At 47.6% G+C, this 15,534-nt stretch overlaps 1 protein-coding gene across 1 annotated transcript; it reads left to right on the forward strand.

The window, feature by feature from the left end:
* The first annotated feature begins 965 nt into the window (after positions 1-965).
* Trim38 (tripartite motif containing 38) lies at positions 966-12,665 on the forward strand. Its single transcript, XM_047558282.1, has 7 exons — positions 966-1,092; positions 2,495-3,022; positions 4,506-4,601; positions 6,855-7,085; positions 8,023-8,045; positions 8,135-8,247; positions 11,443-12,665. Exons 2-7 carry the CDS (start codon positions 2,618-2,620, stop codon positions 11,958-11,960), a joined length of 1,386 nt encoding a protein of 461 aa, XP_047414238.1. The 5' UTR covers positions 966-1,092; positions 2,495-2,617; the 3' UTR covers positions 11,961-12,665.
* Positions 12,666-15,534: the final 2,869 nt, after the last annotated feature.

The raw sequence follows: 15,534 nt of genomic DNA on the forward strand, positions 1-15,534 counted from the left end.
GTGAAAGAGAAGAACCTATTTCACTCTTGCGTCTAGCCTGAGTTGCTAGACCAGGGCTGTGACCACACTGAATTCCTTACTTCCTCTGCAGTTTGTTGTCCCAGCACTGACCTCTGGGTGGCCATCAGGGTTGGCCCGGAGGAGCCAGGCTAAGGGCCCAGAGTTGGCCCCCAGTGGCTCCCTGAATCCCAGTTTAATTCCTCCCTCCAGTGTCCTCAGTCCCTCACCAGCACCTGTGATCCACTGCATGCATTTTTTTCTTAAGCAAGCATTTATTGAGCACTTATAAATGCCTCGTACACCTGAGGCCATAAATGCAACAAGGTCTTATTTCAATGTAGTAACCCTCCTTATTTCAGTGTTTATTGTATCTTGGGTGACTACAGTACTTCTACTCTGATTTTGAAGTGGAAAGGCTGGAGTCGAATGGCTCAGGACTTGACCCCCACACGCAGCCTCTACTCCACAGTGCGCAGAGCAGAGTCACAGGACAGGCAGATGACAAGAACACGCACTGCGGGGCCTTTTCCCTAAGTGGCTCCTGCTGCCCCTCCTGGTGGCTGGCTGTGGCTATTGGAAAGCATCTGAGTCCAGCAGAGGGGCTGTTGAGTATGAAAAGGAGACACAACCAAGGGCAGAAGGGGATGGAGGCGCACTTGGGAGAATATGGCATGCTCACGGGGCCCCATGGCTGCTGCCAGCCCTTTCTCACGACCCCCCGGGGAGGGCCGTTGTAAAACAGTAGGTGACCCAGAGTTAACAAAGCGGCACACCGAGGGGCTGGCAGCGAGCGTGGAAAGACCTGTCCAGTCTGCGAGCTAACCCTCCGCGGGCTTCTCGCTGCCCAGCACTGTGTGCCGGGTCACGAGGGACTTTACTGGGTCATCAGTTTGTCCTTTACTGCTTTAACAGAAGCAATTTTTTTTCATTTCCTCCCCGCCCTTGCGGGACCAGCAGAAGGTAGGCCGACCCCGTTAGCCCCGCCCCACTTCAGTTTCGCTTCTGCAGTGACTCCGGCGGGGCGTCGAGGCCGGAGCTCCGGGAAGCGCGCTCCCAGGGACGAGCCGCGGTCCCCGACGGTCTCTGCGCAAGGTCTGGGCCAGCGTCCTCTGGATGGGGGACATGTCCGTGCGGGGGTTATGTGGGCGAGTGGCAGGGCGGGGGAGTGTGTTTCCTGACAGCGGAGCCCCCTCGAAAAGCTCAGGACTTTGCTCTACAGCTCGCACCCTGTGTCTTGCTCTTTCTCTTTCTTTCCCTCTTTTCTCCCTCCCTCCCTCACTCCCTTCTTTGCTTCCTTCTTCCCTCCCTCCCTTTCTTCCTTCTTTCCTCTTCACACCAAAGCTCAGAAGATTCCGAATTTAAGGGGAAGTGAGGCCCAGGGTACTTAACCCGGGTAACCTGGGCCTTGGAAGCGGGGGTCCCTTCTCCGCCGAGCACAGCGCCTCTAGCGGAGGGGGATGTAACTTGCCAAAGGATGGCGACCCTGGGAAGAAATCCTGCAGCTCCTGCAGACAGGTCCTGGTTCTGCGGAGGACCGCCGAGCTGGCACTCCGGTTGACTTCCCGTTCTTCATTCTAGCTACTGCAATTGCAGGGGAAAGTCACTATCCAAACTTCCTGCCTGCAGCCATCCAGGGACACTCCCTGGGAGGTGGGGTGCAGAGGACAAGGAGGGTCCCCAGGGGGCTGAGCTGCTTCTGGTCCCTCCCCCTCCTCTGGTCATAAGATGCTCAACACCCCAGGTCCCACTGCGGCCTGGCCTTGCCCACCTCCTTCCCTGTATCCTGGACTCTGCTTTTCCTGGAGTCAGGCCTTGGCCTGGAAGAGAGTCTTCTCCTGTGTTCTTGGGGAGTTCTGCCCCCGGGAGTTCCTGGGCATAGGACCAAACCTCCCCTGCTTGGCCCTCATTCCAGCTCTTGCCCTCAGTGTGAGGTGGGGGTGGGGCAACAAGAGGAACCCATTCTTCGCGTGGCCTTGCTTCCTTTGTCACCTGGGGACTTATTCACCTGCTGGCCAGGGGTCTCTGTGGGGTGGGAGCCAGGCTCACAGTGCAGTCAGATTTGATGATCTCAGTGAAACAAATCCTTGCAGACCCCCCAGTTACCTGAGTGTCACTACCAGTTAAAAGGTGATTCTGAGCTGATTCTTGGCGCCCATTAGCATAGGAGTGTCCCCACAGCCTCTCTGAGTTCCTGTTCTTCCTGCAGATCCTGTGAGGGAGCCTGCCTGTGTCTCCACCTGGCTCAGTCCTTGGTCCAGGAGAACTGTGTTCCGTGATGAAGTGTTCTATGTGTGGTTTGTCAGGCAGCCACCCGCTTCATGCAGCCGTTAGGGGATCGAAATGTGGCCAGGAAGACTGAGAAATGGGGTTTAAATTGGATTAAATTTCCAAGAAGTTAAATTTAAATGGCCACACGTAATCGTGGCTACTGTATTAGGCAACACCGCTAGGTCTTTATGCGCCTTCTAGTTCCCAGTCTGTTTCTTCTTTTTAGAGAGAAGCCTGTGAAGACCAGTAGCAGCCAGTGCATTGCACCTGGGCTCAGGTGTGGGGTGTTTCCATCACTGGAAAATTCTGGCTGCTTCATATCTACCACTGGAGCTTCTGGACAAAAGCCATGGCCCTCTCCTCATTCACAAAGAAGATGAAAGAAATCGCCACCTGCTCCATCTGCATGAGCCTGATGACGCATCCCGTGACCATCAGCTGTGGGCACAGCTACTGCAACTCGTGCCTGCAGTACTCCTACAACGGCCAGGCCCCATCAGGGCGGCGGAGGTTCTGCTGCCCTCTCTGCCGGTCCTCATTTCCTCTGACGAACCACGGGTACAACAAGGTTCTGGAAAACCTCATCGAGGTCATCGGGGAGATGGACCTGGAGTTGCTGTGCGGGGAACACGGGGAGCAGCTGCACCTCTTCTGCGAGGACGAGGGCCAGCTCATCTGCTGGCGCTGTGAGCGGTCACCGCGGCATGCAGGGCACACCACGGCTCTTGTGGAAGACGCCTGCCAGGGCTACAAGGTGAGAGGTGCTGGGTCCCTCGGCGAGAGCCGGCTCCACGCTGCTCCCAGGCCCAGCCAGCCGTTAGCGCCGGAGTGGCGCCTCCACCTGGATTTTCTCCATCACTCTGGCACCCCTAAAATAAAAGGCATACCCAGGAGTGGAATTCAAATGATCCCTGCAAGAAAGGGAGCGAATGGGCAGATTCCAGCTGGGTTGTAGAAGAATCCTGGGCTGTGGGTTGACTGTGGGAAAAGGCTTTGGGTGACCCCCAGTGTTCTTGCTCAGAGTGGAGGGAGGCAGCCCTGGCTGTGGCCCCCGGCTGCTGCCTTACCCCCTCCGTCCTGCCAGACTGGAGGAAGGCTTGTGCTGGGTGTGGGGATCCTATTCTCTCCTCCAGTGAAGACGGTGGGTCTTGTGCAAAGGTTCCAGGCCCTTCCACAGCACATGTTGATCCTGACCATACAGAACACCCATGGCCCTTCCTTTGACACCACTCAGCAGGCAGAAACTAATGGGGACGTTCATGTTTGAATCATTTCCCCACCAAGTGAGAAGAAAAGCAGCAGCACGTAGTGACAGTCAATGGCCCCAGAGCCAGACTCCTTAGGTTGAAGTCCTAGCTCCGGCACTCACTAGATGGGCAATTTAGGGTAAAGATATTGAATGTCTTCATGCCTTCGTTTTCCCATCTGAAATCAGATAATAGCAGACCCCTCCCTCCATAACACACAGGTGTTAGGGGCTTTACGTTAGAGGAGCTTACCTTTGGCATACGGCAAGGGCAATCAGTTACACAGAGGCCTTTCCCGAGAACACTTGAGGATGAATGATCGTCCTTGTTGGACAGGACGGGAGCCAATTCTTTTAGTGTCAACACACTGAGCAATTTGGGTCAGCTTCAAACTGCTTTCAATGGAAATATGAGAAACCATTTTGAAAAATAACCTAAAAGTTGGACACAGACACGAAGTACTTGTAAGTTGGTTTCCTGATGTTGTTCTTCAGGCATCAGAATTTCCCTTCTGCTTTAGCCATTTCTAGTACCTTCAACTGGCATCCGATCAGTCTGTCCTTTCTGACTCACTCATAATGCCTGCAAAGTTCCCCATGTGCCAGGCACCCTGGTCCTACCTGTGTTTGTTCAGCTTATTGTTTATGAAGGCTCTTAGATGGTCCATGTCCTGTGTGCAACTTTTCCTGGTAAGACTAGTGGATATAGTGCAGGCCTGGGTCACCACAGGAGGCTGGACTCCCAGCTCCACTGTCCATCAGTTATACTTGGGCTAGTTACTTAACCCCTTCCTAACCAGTTGTTCAGGGAGGCTAAGTGGATCAGTCCATTGCCACACATCCAGCCCTGGCATGCTCTCTAGCAAAGTATAACATTCAATAAGTAGCACTGTGACTCTCACTCATCTTAGAGTGAGAAGCTGTGATTCTGAGTAAGTGTCTAATGAGGAATCAAACTGAATAGATTTCACTCACCCGATTTTCCCCTCAGGAACAACTCCAGAATGTTATAACAAAATTGAGTCAACTCCATGAGGAATGTACAAATCAGAAGGCATTCGTGACAAAGCAAATAACTGAATGGAAGGTAAGAACCAATCTCAAGTTGTTTTCCATTCTAGAGTTTAGGCAGGCATGGAGGATGACTAGGGCAAAGCACAGTGATGGTTTATTCTCACTAAACCACACCAGTAGATGAAACCCAAAAAAGAAATCATTGTTTTCCTGTCCTACTTGTTTATTCCCATGAGATTTTACCACCAAACCCTTTGGTCGTCCAGTGGTAACTGGAAGAAACCAAACTTGTGCCTGTGTTGCCTGCAGCTGGTCTTGACTGGTTTTCACACTTGGACACTTTCCAGACATGCCGGCATCAGTACTATCCTATTTATTACCTTGTTGTATTCACCACAGCACAGGGTCTGGCTCCCAGACTACAGATACAGAAACCAGCTTTCAAGAGCACTCAGACTGTGGGATCCTCCACATTGAGATTGATGAGGCCAGTGAAGGATACCTGCTTGCTTTACTTGCTGCACTGTGTCCACTGCAGGGTCCTACACACTCCAGTTTCAGACTATAGGGTTTCAGACTGCCTGGCTCACTGGCTTCCACATTCTCAGACACACATTCCTTTGTGTGAATACCTGTGTAATCTATTCGCTTGCAGCCAGATTCCACTGGCCAGCCAGCCGTTCTGTCTCTTTCAGGGGTTGATTTTAACCTTTGCGCTTTTGTGTGTGGATGCTGAATTTGAGCTTCTAGAGGATGCTCTGACTTCCCTTATTTCTGGGATCTTGGGCAGTGGGGAAGACCTTGATTGTAACTAACATGTGTAGAAAGCTCATCAATCAAGGGCTAAATCTATACTTATCTCCACAAAAATTCCACCTCATTCTAAACCAATGACCCTCCCAAGACCACGTCACAGTTATTGGAACACTGAAAGAATTTGGGACACACCCATGGAAATTGCCGTTTTCTGTCTCCTCAAATGAAGACTGAGTTCAGTGAGACTTATATTTGGTTCTGGTTATCTTATACAGAGGGTGATTAAATGACCCTGGAGCTGGTCGTGGTGGTACACCAGCGTCTTGGGAGACTAAGCAGGAGGATGGCAAGTTCAAAGCCAGCATCAGCAACTTAGTGAGGCCCTAAGCAACTCAGCAAGACCCTTTCTCAAAATAAAATATTCAAAAAGGGTTGGAGATGTGGCTTAGTGCTTAAGAGGCCCTGGGTTCAATCCCCCATACCAAAAAAAAAAAAAAAAACAAAAAAAACAAAAAACAAAAAACCCTGGGCCAGTGGATGAATATTTTTCTGTTAACCATAACAGACTGCTGTCATATCCAGAACCCGTCTGCCAAGAAAAAAGGCCCCTTCTACCAGCATGGTGGTCTTAAAATCTACTCTTGGTGATGGTTTTTACTTGACTTTGCTTTAAGAAATTTCCTCAGACTCAGAAGTACCTTCTCACAGTCCAGATAAAAATTCCATGTTATCCTTGTGACTGATAAAGCATTGGAATCCTGCCCTAGTTCCCTGCTTATCTAGTGCCCCTGTCCCTCCTTCCCCCGTATCTTGGCTGAAAAAGGACATTAATCAGGTGACTAGAATATCAGGGTCTGTCTCTCCCACATTCTCTCAAATGACTCCCAAGAAAATTATGTCCCAGTAGCTGCTCCAGTTGTGTGTGTGTGTGTGTGTGTGTGTGTGTGTGTAAAATACTGACACCACAGGGTTTGCCACCTCGACCACTCACAGGCGTGCAGCTCACGACCTGGGTGCTATCGTGATGTGCAGCTGTCTCTGCCTCCATCCCCAGAACACCCTTTGTCTTCCAGTTTGAAACTTGGTCCCCAATGAACACCAGGTCCCCGTATTCCCCCTATCCCAGTGCCCAGTGGCCACTGTTCTGCTTTCCCTCTGCATTTAACCATTGCAAGACCTTCGTCACCTTGCTTCTGGATCGTTTCACCCAGCAGAGCGTCTTCAAGGCTCATCCTGGTAGCACGGTCAGGCTCTCTTCCTTTTTCCCATTATCTCTTTAGGTCACATTTTGTCATTCATCCATGGACCTTTGCTTTGGTTTGTCACCTGCCCTCCTACCTTTTTTTTTTTTTTTTTTTTGGTACTAGGGATTGAACCCAGGTGCACTTAACCATGGAACCACATCCCCAGCCCTTTTAAAAATATTTTATTTTGAGACAGGGTCTCACTAAGTGGCTGAGTCTGGCTTTGAACTTGTCATCCTCCTGCCTCAGCCTCCTGAGCCACGGGATTACAGGCATACACATGCCCAGATTCTCACCCCCTTTTGACCATTCTTTCTTGATTCTAGGAGAAGATAGAGATTCAGAGACAAAACATCAAGTCTGACTTTAAGAATCTCCAGATTTTCCTGTGTCTGGAGGAGAAGTCATATCTTTGGAGGCTGGAGAGGGAAGAGGAGGAGATGCTGTGGAGGCTGAGGGCGAGCGAGGCCAGACTGAAGCAGAAGAGCGATGAACTCAGGAGCCATATTCTGGAGTTGGAGGCAAAATGTCAGAGCTCATCCCAGAAGTTGCTGCAGGTGAGGCTGCGGACTTGAAGCAGGGAGGGGAGGTGTCTGAAGAGGGGAGTGGGAAGGAGGCTGGAAGGTGGGAAGGCCTGCTTTCACCTGACAGTGGTGCCTTAGTGTGTGGGGAATTTAAGGTCACGCCTCTTTGGGATAGTAATTCAGTGTCCTCCAGGTCGCTCCCAGTGGTTCATGGGCACCTGTATGATAAATAGAAAAACACCTCTGGGTGGACACGGTGTGGCCCAGTGGCACCATGGGTCACTTCTGCCATCATCTCCCCATGGCCCATGTCCACAGATCCCCAACTGTCAAACTCTGTCCTGAGACACTCTTCCCAATGACAGATGGTGACAGGGAGGCAGCCGAGTGCCAGGCTTTTCCTGGATCTGCCCGCGGAGTCCCTGCTGCTGCAGAACTTGTATGGGGCCTTCTTACAGCCGCATGGAGGGTGTGTCCCTGAGCGACAGCAGGACTTGTTACTTCTGGCTCCTGCTCACAGGGAGGTGGTCATGCTGTAGGGTTGAGTGTGGCACATCTGCCCCCCAGCACATGACACCACTGCCGACTCCTCTGTGGCCCAGTCTCCTGACAGGTGCACAGATTCCCCACTAAGCACCTTTGTGACGAGGGACCACCAACATGGGCTTACTCTAAAGGAAATTAGGACTGAAAACGAGTCTAACCAGAGCGAGCGTGAGCAAAGCCCCTGGCTGCTCCCCAGGCAGCCCAGAGGCAATGCCACTGCAACCGGGGCAGTTCCCACAGCCTGCCGCAAGAGTGACGGGCTCAGGCCAAGTCTGCCAGAGGTGGGGGCGCTGTTCCCTCCCAGTGTCCATCAGTTCTGACGCTGGGGTCACTCTCTGTCCTCCTTTGGGAGGAATGTTTGTAGGGAACTGCTCCACATGCCAAATCCCAGGGAATACTCACCTCTGTCCCTGTTTCTTTGTAGGATGTGAAAGACACCTTGAGCAGGTAGGTCCTGTGAGTACAGGGGGGGAGGGGGGAGGGCACGGGCTGAGTGCAGCAGGGCACTGAGGAGCCGCTGCCTCTGCTTCTTCCAGGAGCCGGGTGGAGAGGCTGGAGACACCAGAGGCCTTTTCCATGGAGATTCATACCACCTGCAATGTTTCTGAGCTCTACTTTGATGTGAAGAAAATACTAAGACGTTGTCAAGGTGTGTGAACTCAAGAATTCCTAAGTGCAGTGGCTGAGTTCCCCGGTCCCCTGAGCAGCCACCAGAGGCTGGACAGTCACTTGCAGTGGAGCACACACTCTCCTTCGGTGCACTGTGAGGGTTGGCATGCCATCCGGGCTGGTCGTCTGTGGGGACCCTCCAAGTTCCTGCTCCCCACGGATGACCCGCACCACTCCAGGCACCTCCAGGCACTCAGATTTCCCACCTGAAATGAATACTCCAGCAGCTCCCACTTCCGTGAGCTGTCATAAAAATCAACTTCATTAATACGTGTGAACTCCAGCAGAGTGTCTGACATGACGAGGCCCCCTCATGGTATCAGGTCTGATTAGGGTGTTTATCGTGAGCACTTTCAAGTCTTAGAGCAAGGCAAGAAAGGTAAATGAGCATCAGAGATGATGGTTCAGATCATGCAGGTAAATCCTAGAACCCTGTCAAGAAAACAAGTTCTGCCGATTCCAAAGCCTAAGCTTCCTGCTCTTTATTCTCTTAAAAGTGCTTACTGTAGTTGCTCAATTTCTTGTCCACAATTATGAATTTCAAAAAACTGAAAATGGAAAGTCTTATGATGCATTTGGTGGCAAAGTTAGACCTAACCTGGAATGATTTGGTGTATGCTAATTATATGTTGCTACCAACAATTGCCAAAATACTTAGTGTCTGAAAATGACACAAATATATCATGCTGTAATTTTTGTGAGTCAGGAACCTGGGCACAGTGAGGATGGACGCCCACTTGGGCTTTTCACACCTTTCAGTTAGGGTGTGGTCCCGAGTTCTGGTCTGGAGGCTAGGCGGGGAAGAATCCACGTCCTAGATCACTCAGGTTGCTGGCAGAACGTGTGCCCTGCAGGTGACAGGCGGAGGCCGGGTTTCTTCTTGGCTGTTGGGTGGAAGTTGCCCTCCACTGCTAGGCCTCCACTCATATCTTGGCACATGAGCGCCTCCATTTTTTCTTCCAAGTGTGTGTGTGTGTGTGGGAGACAGAGAGAGAGAGAGAGAGAGAGAGAGAGAGAGAGAGAGAGAGAGAGAGAGAGAGAGGAGAGAGACTGAGACTGACTGCCTCTAGTAAATCTGCTAGTAAGATGGAGTCTTAATGAATGCTGTCATGTAAGTTCCATTCTGTCACCTTGGCCATATTCTGTCAGCCAGAAACAATTCTAGGGTGCTGCCCACATTTGAAGGGCAGGATGTGATACTAAGAGCCAGGGGCCACAGAAGGTCACCCTTGAGTATTCCTGCCCTCATGGCCACATCTGAACTACATTGATACAAGACTATTAAAAGTCTGTTTATTCCACTTATTCTGAATATATGCTTTCCTGCATGCACATCCTAATTTTATTAGAGTCTACAGATCTTGAAATAGCAAAGACTTATATATCCCACCAGCCACAGAAGTCCCCCTATTCTACATCTCGAGTCTTTGTTTTAAAAAAAAAATTAAAATGTCTGATAGAGTTGAAATGTACTTAATTGTGGATTTATTTGTTTCTCCAGTTCACTAGTGAGCTTGAGAATTTTTTAAAAATATCCATTAGCCTAATTTACCCATGATTTACTGTAGTTTAAGAATTTTTTACTGGGTTCTTTACTTATTGATATCTGGGAATTTTTTTTATAGCCAGTATCATCTCCTGGTATTTGAATGGCACTTTACACTTACATTCTGTTTTCCATTAAATACTTTAGATTTAGAGTATATAAATTTTCCTGTTTTGTTCAGTGACTTTTGTTTCAAAAGAACTGTCATAATGAAGCATTGGAATTACTCAGTCAGTGAGTTGTATTCCTTGATAGCATCTTGCGGTTTCTTTCCCATAACTTGGTATTGTGGTGGTAGTTGTAATAATTTAGTTTCTAATGTTAAACTGCAGTTTGCTTTCAGAATAAACTGCATTCTCTCTCTCTCTCTCTCTCTCTCTCTCTCTCTCTCTCTCACACATACAGACTTATATATATGTTATATATAATGTACAGATTTGACACCCAAGCTTCAAGTTACCCTGCAAGTCATCATGGTGCTGCAATCCTGTTCCTGGTCAGGCTGGCTGCATAGCGTGGTCAGCATGTAATAACCCAATGGGCAAGCGGGGAACCTGACATTACAAGAACAGGGAAGGAAGAGCCAGCTGCCACCTGTAGGCCGAGAGCCTTAGGGTCATCGTCGTAGTGGTGGTGGAGATGGCTGCTGGTGGGGGCTTGCGTGTGAAGTGAGTTCAGACACTCTCCTGCTGTTCAGAAGAGATGCTTCTCCCCTGAGGATACCACCCCCCCAGCCTTCCATCTGCTCTGTGGGTCACCTCGTGCCCTTGCTCCACACCTGAACTCTGTGCAGTGGTAAAACTTCCCTCTGGTCTGTTCACATGCATAAATGAGAGAGAGAATAGGATACCTCTAATAATACGGAACTAATGGATATCCACGGAATGCTAGAGATTGCATGCTTCTAATGTAATATGCCATATGCTATGTGTGTATATGTGTATGTGTATGACTATGGGAAACTTTAATATATAAAAGTACTATTTACAAGATTGACTATACAAGATATAGACATATATAATATGTATAACGTATTATAAACATGCATGTTAAACATATATGAAGTTATAAATATATATTATATACATATAACACTATTATATATGCATTTATTATATGTGTTCTACATATATAATATATAGTCAATATATAACATAACATGGATATATATTTGATTTATTACTCTATTTATACCATCTAGTACAGATATTTGCTATTGTACAGTGCTCATGAAAGGGAGGTGGGAGGGCTTCTTTTGTCTGCACTATTTCATGGTTCATAGAAGCCCCACATGGGAGAGGGGCCTTGGATAGGGCGGGAGCCACTCTACACCCTTGGCGTCTCTGAAGGATAAGACGAAGGAGGTGAGGGCGATGGTGTGGATGTTCCATGATTGTAATCACTAATTTTGCATTCACCATGTCCAGGGTGTCCTCTAAATGCAGGCAGACTGTCCCCATTCCATTCTCCCCACCAGTGTCGGCAACAGATATGGCTTCCAGTGCTCTGCTCATAGAGCTCCTAAGAATTCTGCCTGTACTTGAACACAGACTGACTTTATTTAAATCAATTTGCTGGCACAAGAAAACTCATCGTCCCCTGGTGCTGTCTGCTGTTGTCTTTTTGCAGTTGGTGTGACCCTGGATCCGGACACAGCTCACCCGAACCTAACTCTGTCAGAGGACGGAAGACAGGTGACTCACGGGGGTTGCCAGGAGGATCTCGACTTTTCTCCCAGGAGATTCAGTGCCTTCCCCTGTGTCCTGGGCTGTGAGGGCTTCACCTCAGGGAGACACTACTTTGAAGTGGATGTTGGAGAAGGGACTGGTTGGGATTTGGGGGTCTGTATGGAAAATGTGCCTAGGGATGCTGATGTGAAGCAGGAGCCTGAGTTTGGCTTCTGGACCATCAGGCTGTGCAAAGGGGACTACCTAGCACTTACCAATCCCCCAACTCCTCTGAGTCTGCGTGAGCAGCCCCTGGTTGTGGGAATTTTTCTGGACTATGAGATTGGAATTGTGTCCTTCTACAACACGACTGCTGGCTCCCACATCTTCACGTTCCCCAACGCCTCCTTCTTGTACACTCTCAAGCCCTACTTCCGTGTTTATCAGCATTCTCCTTTGTTCCTGCCTCCCCCAGAGTAGTGAAGAAAGGAGAGCCTCCTTAGTTTAACCAGCATAGACGGTTGTAAATCCCCTCAAGGCAGAACATGGGCAGTTCCTCCAGGTCCTAGAACAGTGCTGGGCTTCCAGTGGCTATTTAGTAAATCCTCATGGAAATAACAGATGTAAAGACAGTAAGCATGCCACCCACCATCAGCTGAGCATGGAAAGCAGGTGATAGGTCCCCCTCATCAGAAGTTCCCCCAGGCAGGCTGACAGAGCTGGCTTGTCACTAACTGGCCAAGGGTAGCATATTCTGCTACCCTAAAATATAGCACTTTAGCATATGGATTATTTTGAGTTGAAGACAATTGAGAAAAAACAGATTTGAGAAAAACTCTTTGCCTAAATGAAGGACACACATTTGTAAAGGTGTCCCCCTTCCTGTCCAGGGAGGACAGGAGTTAGTCACAAGAGACAGCATGGAGAGAATACCAAAGGGAACTTCTTTAACTTTATTAAAAATCCTTGTAAAACTCGCCTTTGTCCACAACTTCATGTGTGCCTTCCCACAGTTTGCAACCCTAGAAAGCCAAAGTCCTTTTCCTTTGCCTTTCATTTCTCTAAAAATATACTGTTCTTTTGTTAAAATGCTCTCTAAGCCCACGTTCTAACCACTTCCTGGCATTACTTATCTTGCGTATTCCCACGTGTATGTGTGATGCATATGTTAATAAATTTCTCTATAATAAATTTTCTCTTGTTAATGTCTTTTTTTTGCTGTATAATTCTTTTATTAAACAGGTTTATGGAAAAAAACCCACATTTCTGTATGAGTTACATCATATAATTTTCAGGCATTTCAGAGTCTAGTGACAAATTACATTTGGAGAAAAGCTTTAAAATTTATACTTGTATTCCACTCCTTTGTGAAATATTGAAAAGTAGTCTCCTTACCTCAGCACTAAATGTTACAAAAAGCACCACTTAGAGGATCTCACATATTTTATTCCCTTCAAATCATAGTCTTTATTAACCCCTTTATGTCAGACACAGAGCTACTGTCCTTCCAAATTAGTGTAATACCAGTCAACATTCTCCAATTCACCAAAATTCAAACAAGTCTCATACAGGGGACCCAGTGCAGGGCTTAGGACTAATCAACAGTGAGCTTTGGCTGTCCTAAAACCACAAACTGGGTAAGGTAATTTGTAAAGGGGAATAAAAAATAAGATGATCAATGTCTTAACAATGTAAGTATCCCTTGACCATCTAACCTGATGTCTATAAAATCCACTGTTTAGTATTTCACATCAATCTTACTAAAAAAGTACTGTGCTAAATACAATTCAAGTCAACACCAACTAATGTTGAAACAAATAAAAAAATATTTTTTAATGAAGCTTACTCATCCAAAGCACAAGTATGAGAAACAAATCATACAAGGCCCAAATGAGAATCCTGGAAGGATTCCATTGCTCATAATTGGATTATACAAGTAACAGACTTGTTTTTTTTTTTTTTTTCTCTTCCTTATTTCTGTTATAATTTTTTAAAAGATTTGACTTTTTACTCCAAAAGTTTAGGTTCATTGTAGAAATCAGTCTTTCAATCTCCAGTTGTAATTGGCACTTAAGGAGATTGGCAGTTTTGAAAAACCCTTACCCCTACCAGGTCCTTTATCCCATGGGTAATTGGAGTCAGCAACTCTTGGTAGAAGACAGCAAGAACGTGGTTTTAAGGATGAATCAGAATAATGTGTGAACAAATTATATATCTGCTCATAAGCCCAGGCCCCAAATCACTAGAATGTTAAGATGTAGAAATCTCTGAGAATAGAATATATTTCAAATACACACACATTTAGTTTACAGGGACCTAAGTGTAAAACCAAAGACGGGTAGAGGAAGACAAGAAACCTGTGTTTAGACACTTTTTTGTTGCTTGTGACCAAACTACCCAACAATAACAACTTAGAAGAGGAACAACTAAGGAGCTCCATGACTGACCCACTCCATTGCTCTGGGCCTAAGGTGAGGCAGAGCATCCCGGTGGAAGGACACAGTGGAGGAAAGCAGCTCAGAACACGACATCCAGGAAGCAGAGAGCGAGGAGGTACCAGGGAAATATAAACCCCACAGGCATGCTCCCTACCCACTTGACCTACCTCCTCCAGTCATGACCTACCTGCCTACAGTTACTACTCAGTCGATCCATTCAAATTATTAATCCATCAAATGAATTAATCCACTGATTAGGTACGACCCTTGTAATGTAGTCACCACCCCTCTGGACATTCCTCATTGTCTCACACATGAGTTTATTGGGGGAACCTCGCATCTGAACCAAAACAGAGCCCGGGCCTATCTGTCCTCTGACCAATAGCTGTGGCACCCTGGCACCCCCAGGGTAGCTGAGGAGCTCCACCTTTGTACAGGGTGTGCAAAGGTACAATCTGGTTATTGTTGCGTTCTTCTCCACCCCTTGATTTTGTGGAAATAAAAGGGGAATCACGAGGAAAGCATCAATAACAGAGCTCTCCCGGAGCAGAGCCCTGCAGGCCTCCAGCTGCTGCCTGTGGTGTGTGCTCTGCTCACCTCTGCCCCTCACCTGCAGGCACCTGGAGCAACAGAACAAGTACGTGTGCCGAAAGACTCATGTCGTATGTCCAGAGGTGATGGGCTTTCGTTCACGGACAGTCCCATTCTCTTCTTCATCTTCCCAACACTCAGTGGTCCATGCCAGTTGCCCCTTTTCCTGTCAGCCCCAGAACATCGACTCAGAGCTTTGTGAACCTGTCTTCCAAACGGCAGTTTGGACTCACAACTCATTTCTAAGACTAAGTAACTGCAAAGGCACTGAGCATACTTGGGAGATAAAGGACTGGGAAGAGATTCATTACTTGCAACAAGTCAGGACAACACGGGGGATATTTTCAAAGCAGTGTTCTTTTCAAACAATGAAAGCAAAGGGCTTTGTTTGGGACGCTCATACATCCTCACAGGAAAGGTTCACCACACATTCGTGGGGCACATTACTGAGTGTGCTCAGTTTAAGGTCATATGTTACCTGTTATGGCAGATGGTAAATGAATGATAAAATAAATGAACAAATAATGGCAGACCCCAATGCCTCAGGACAGAGAATCTGGCATAATAATGAGCAAAAATTATTGTAGATCACCTAAAAAGGAGTCAGAGGGACCTGGTGATTTCCACTGGTTCTGCAAAAGACCTTAGCCAAAACCAAACAAATAAAACCAACTTTGAAAGTTGAAAGCATGGTAACAGTCCTTTATAGATCGCAACCCCCACCCCATAAGTGTAGGGGCTTGCAAACTAAATATGCCTGCCTAGCAGCTAACAAAACCCCAAATAAAGTCCTTTTAATTTTGCAGTTTGTGAATTTTAATTGATTTACAGTGTCCATTATAACAGGGCCTTAGAAAAGCTGCTTTTGCAAAAATCACTGACGCTCAGCCTGCATGTGCCCAATGGACACTAAAAGCAGGATAAAGCTCAGCATCTCTGCCTTCCCTCTGCATCTGTCTCTGTTATTACCCTAAACTTTGTGATCTGCTCTGTTAATCATTTAAGGAGGGCTTATTTAAAACCTG

Source organism: Sciurus carolinensis, chromosome 7, assembly GCF_902686445.1.
Source record: "Sciurus carolinensis chromosome 7, mSciCar1.2, whole genome shotgun sequence".
NCBI lineage: Eukaryota > Metazoa > Chordata > Mammalia > Rodentia > Sciuridae > Sciurus > Sciurus carolinensis.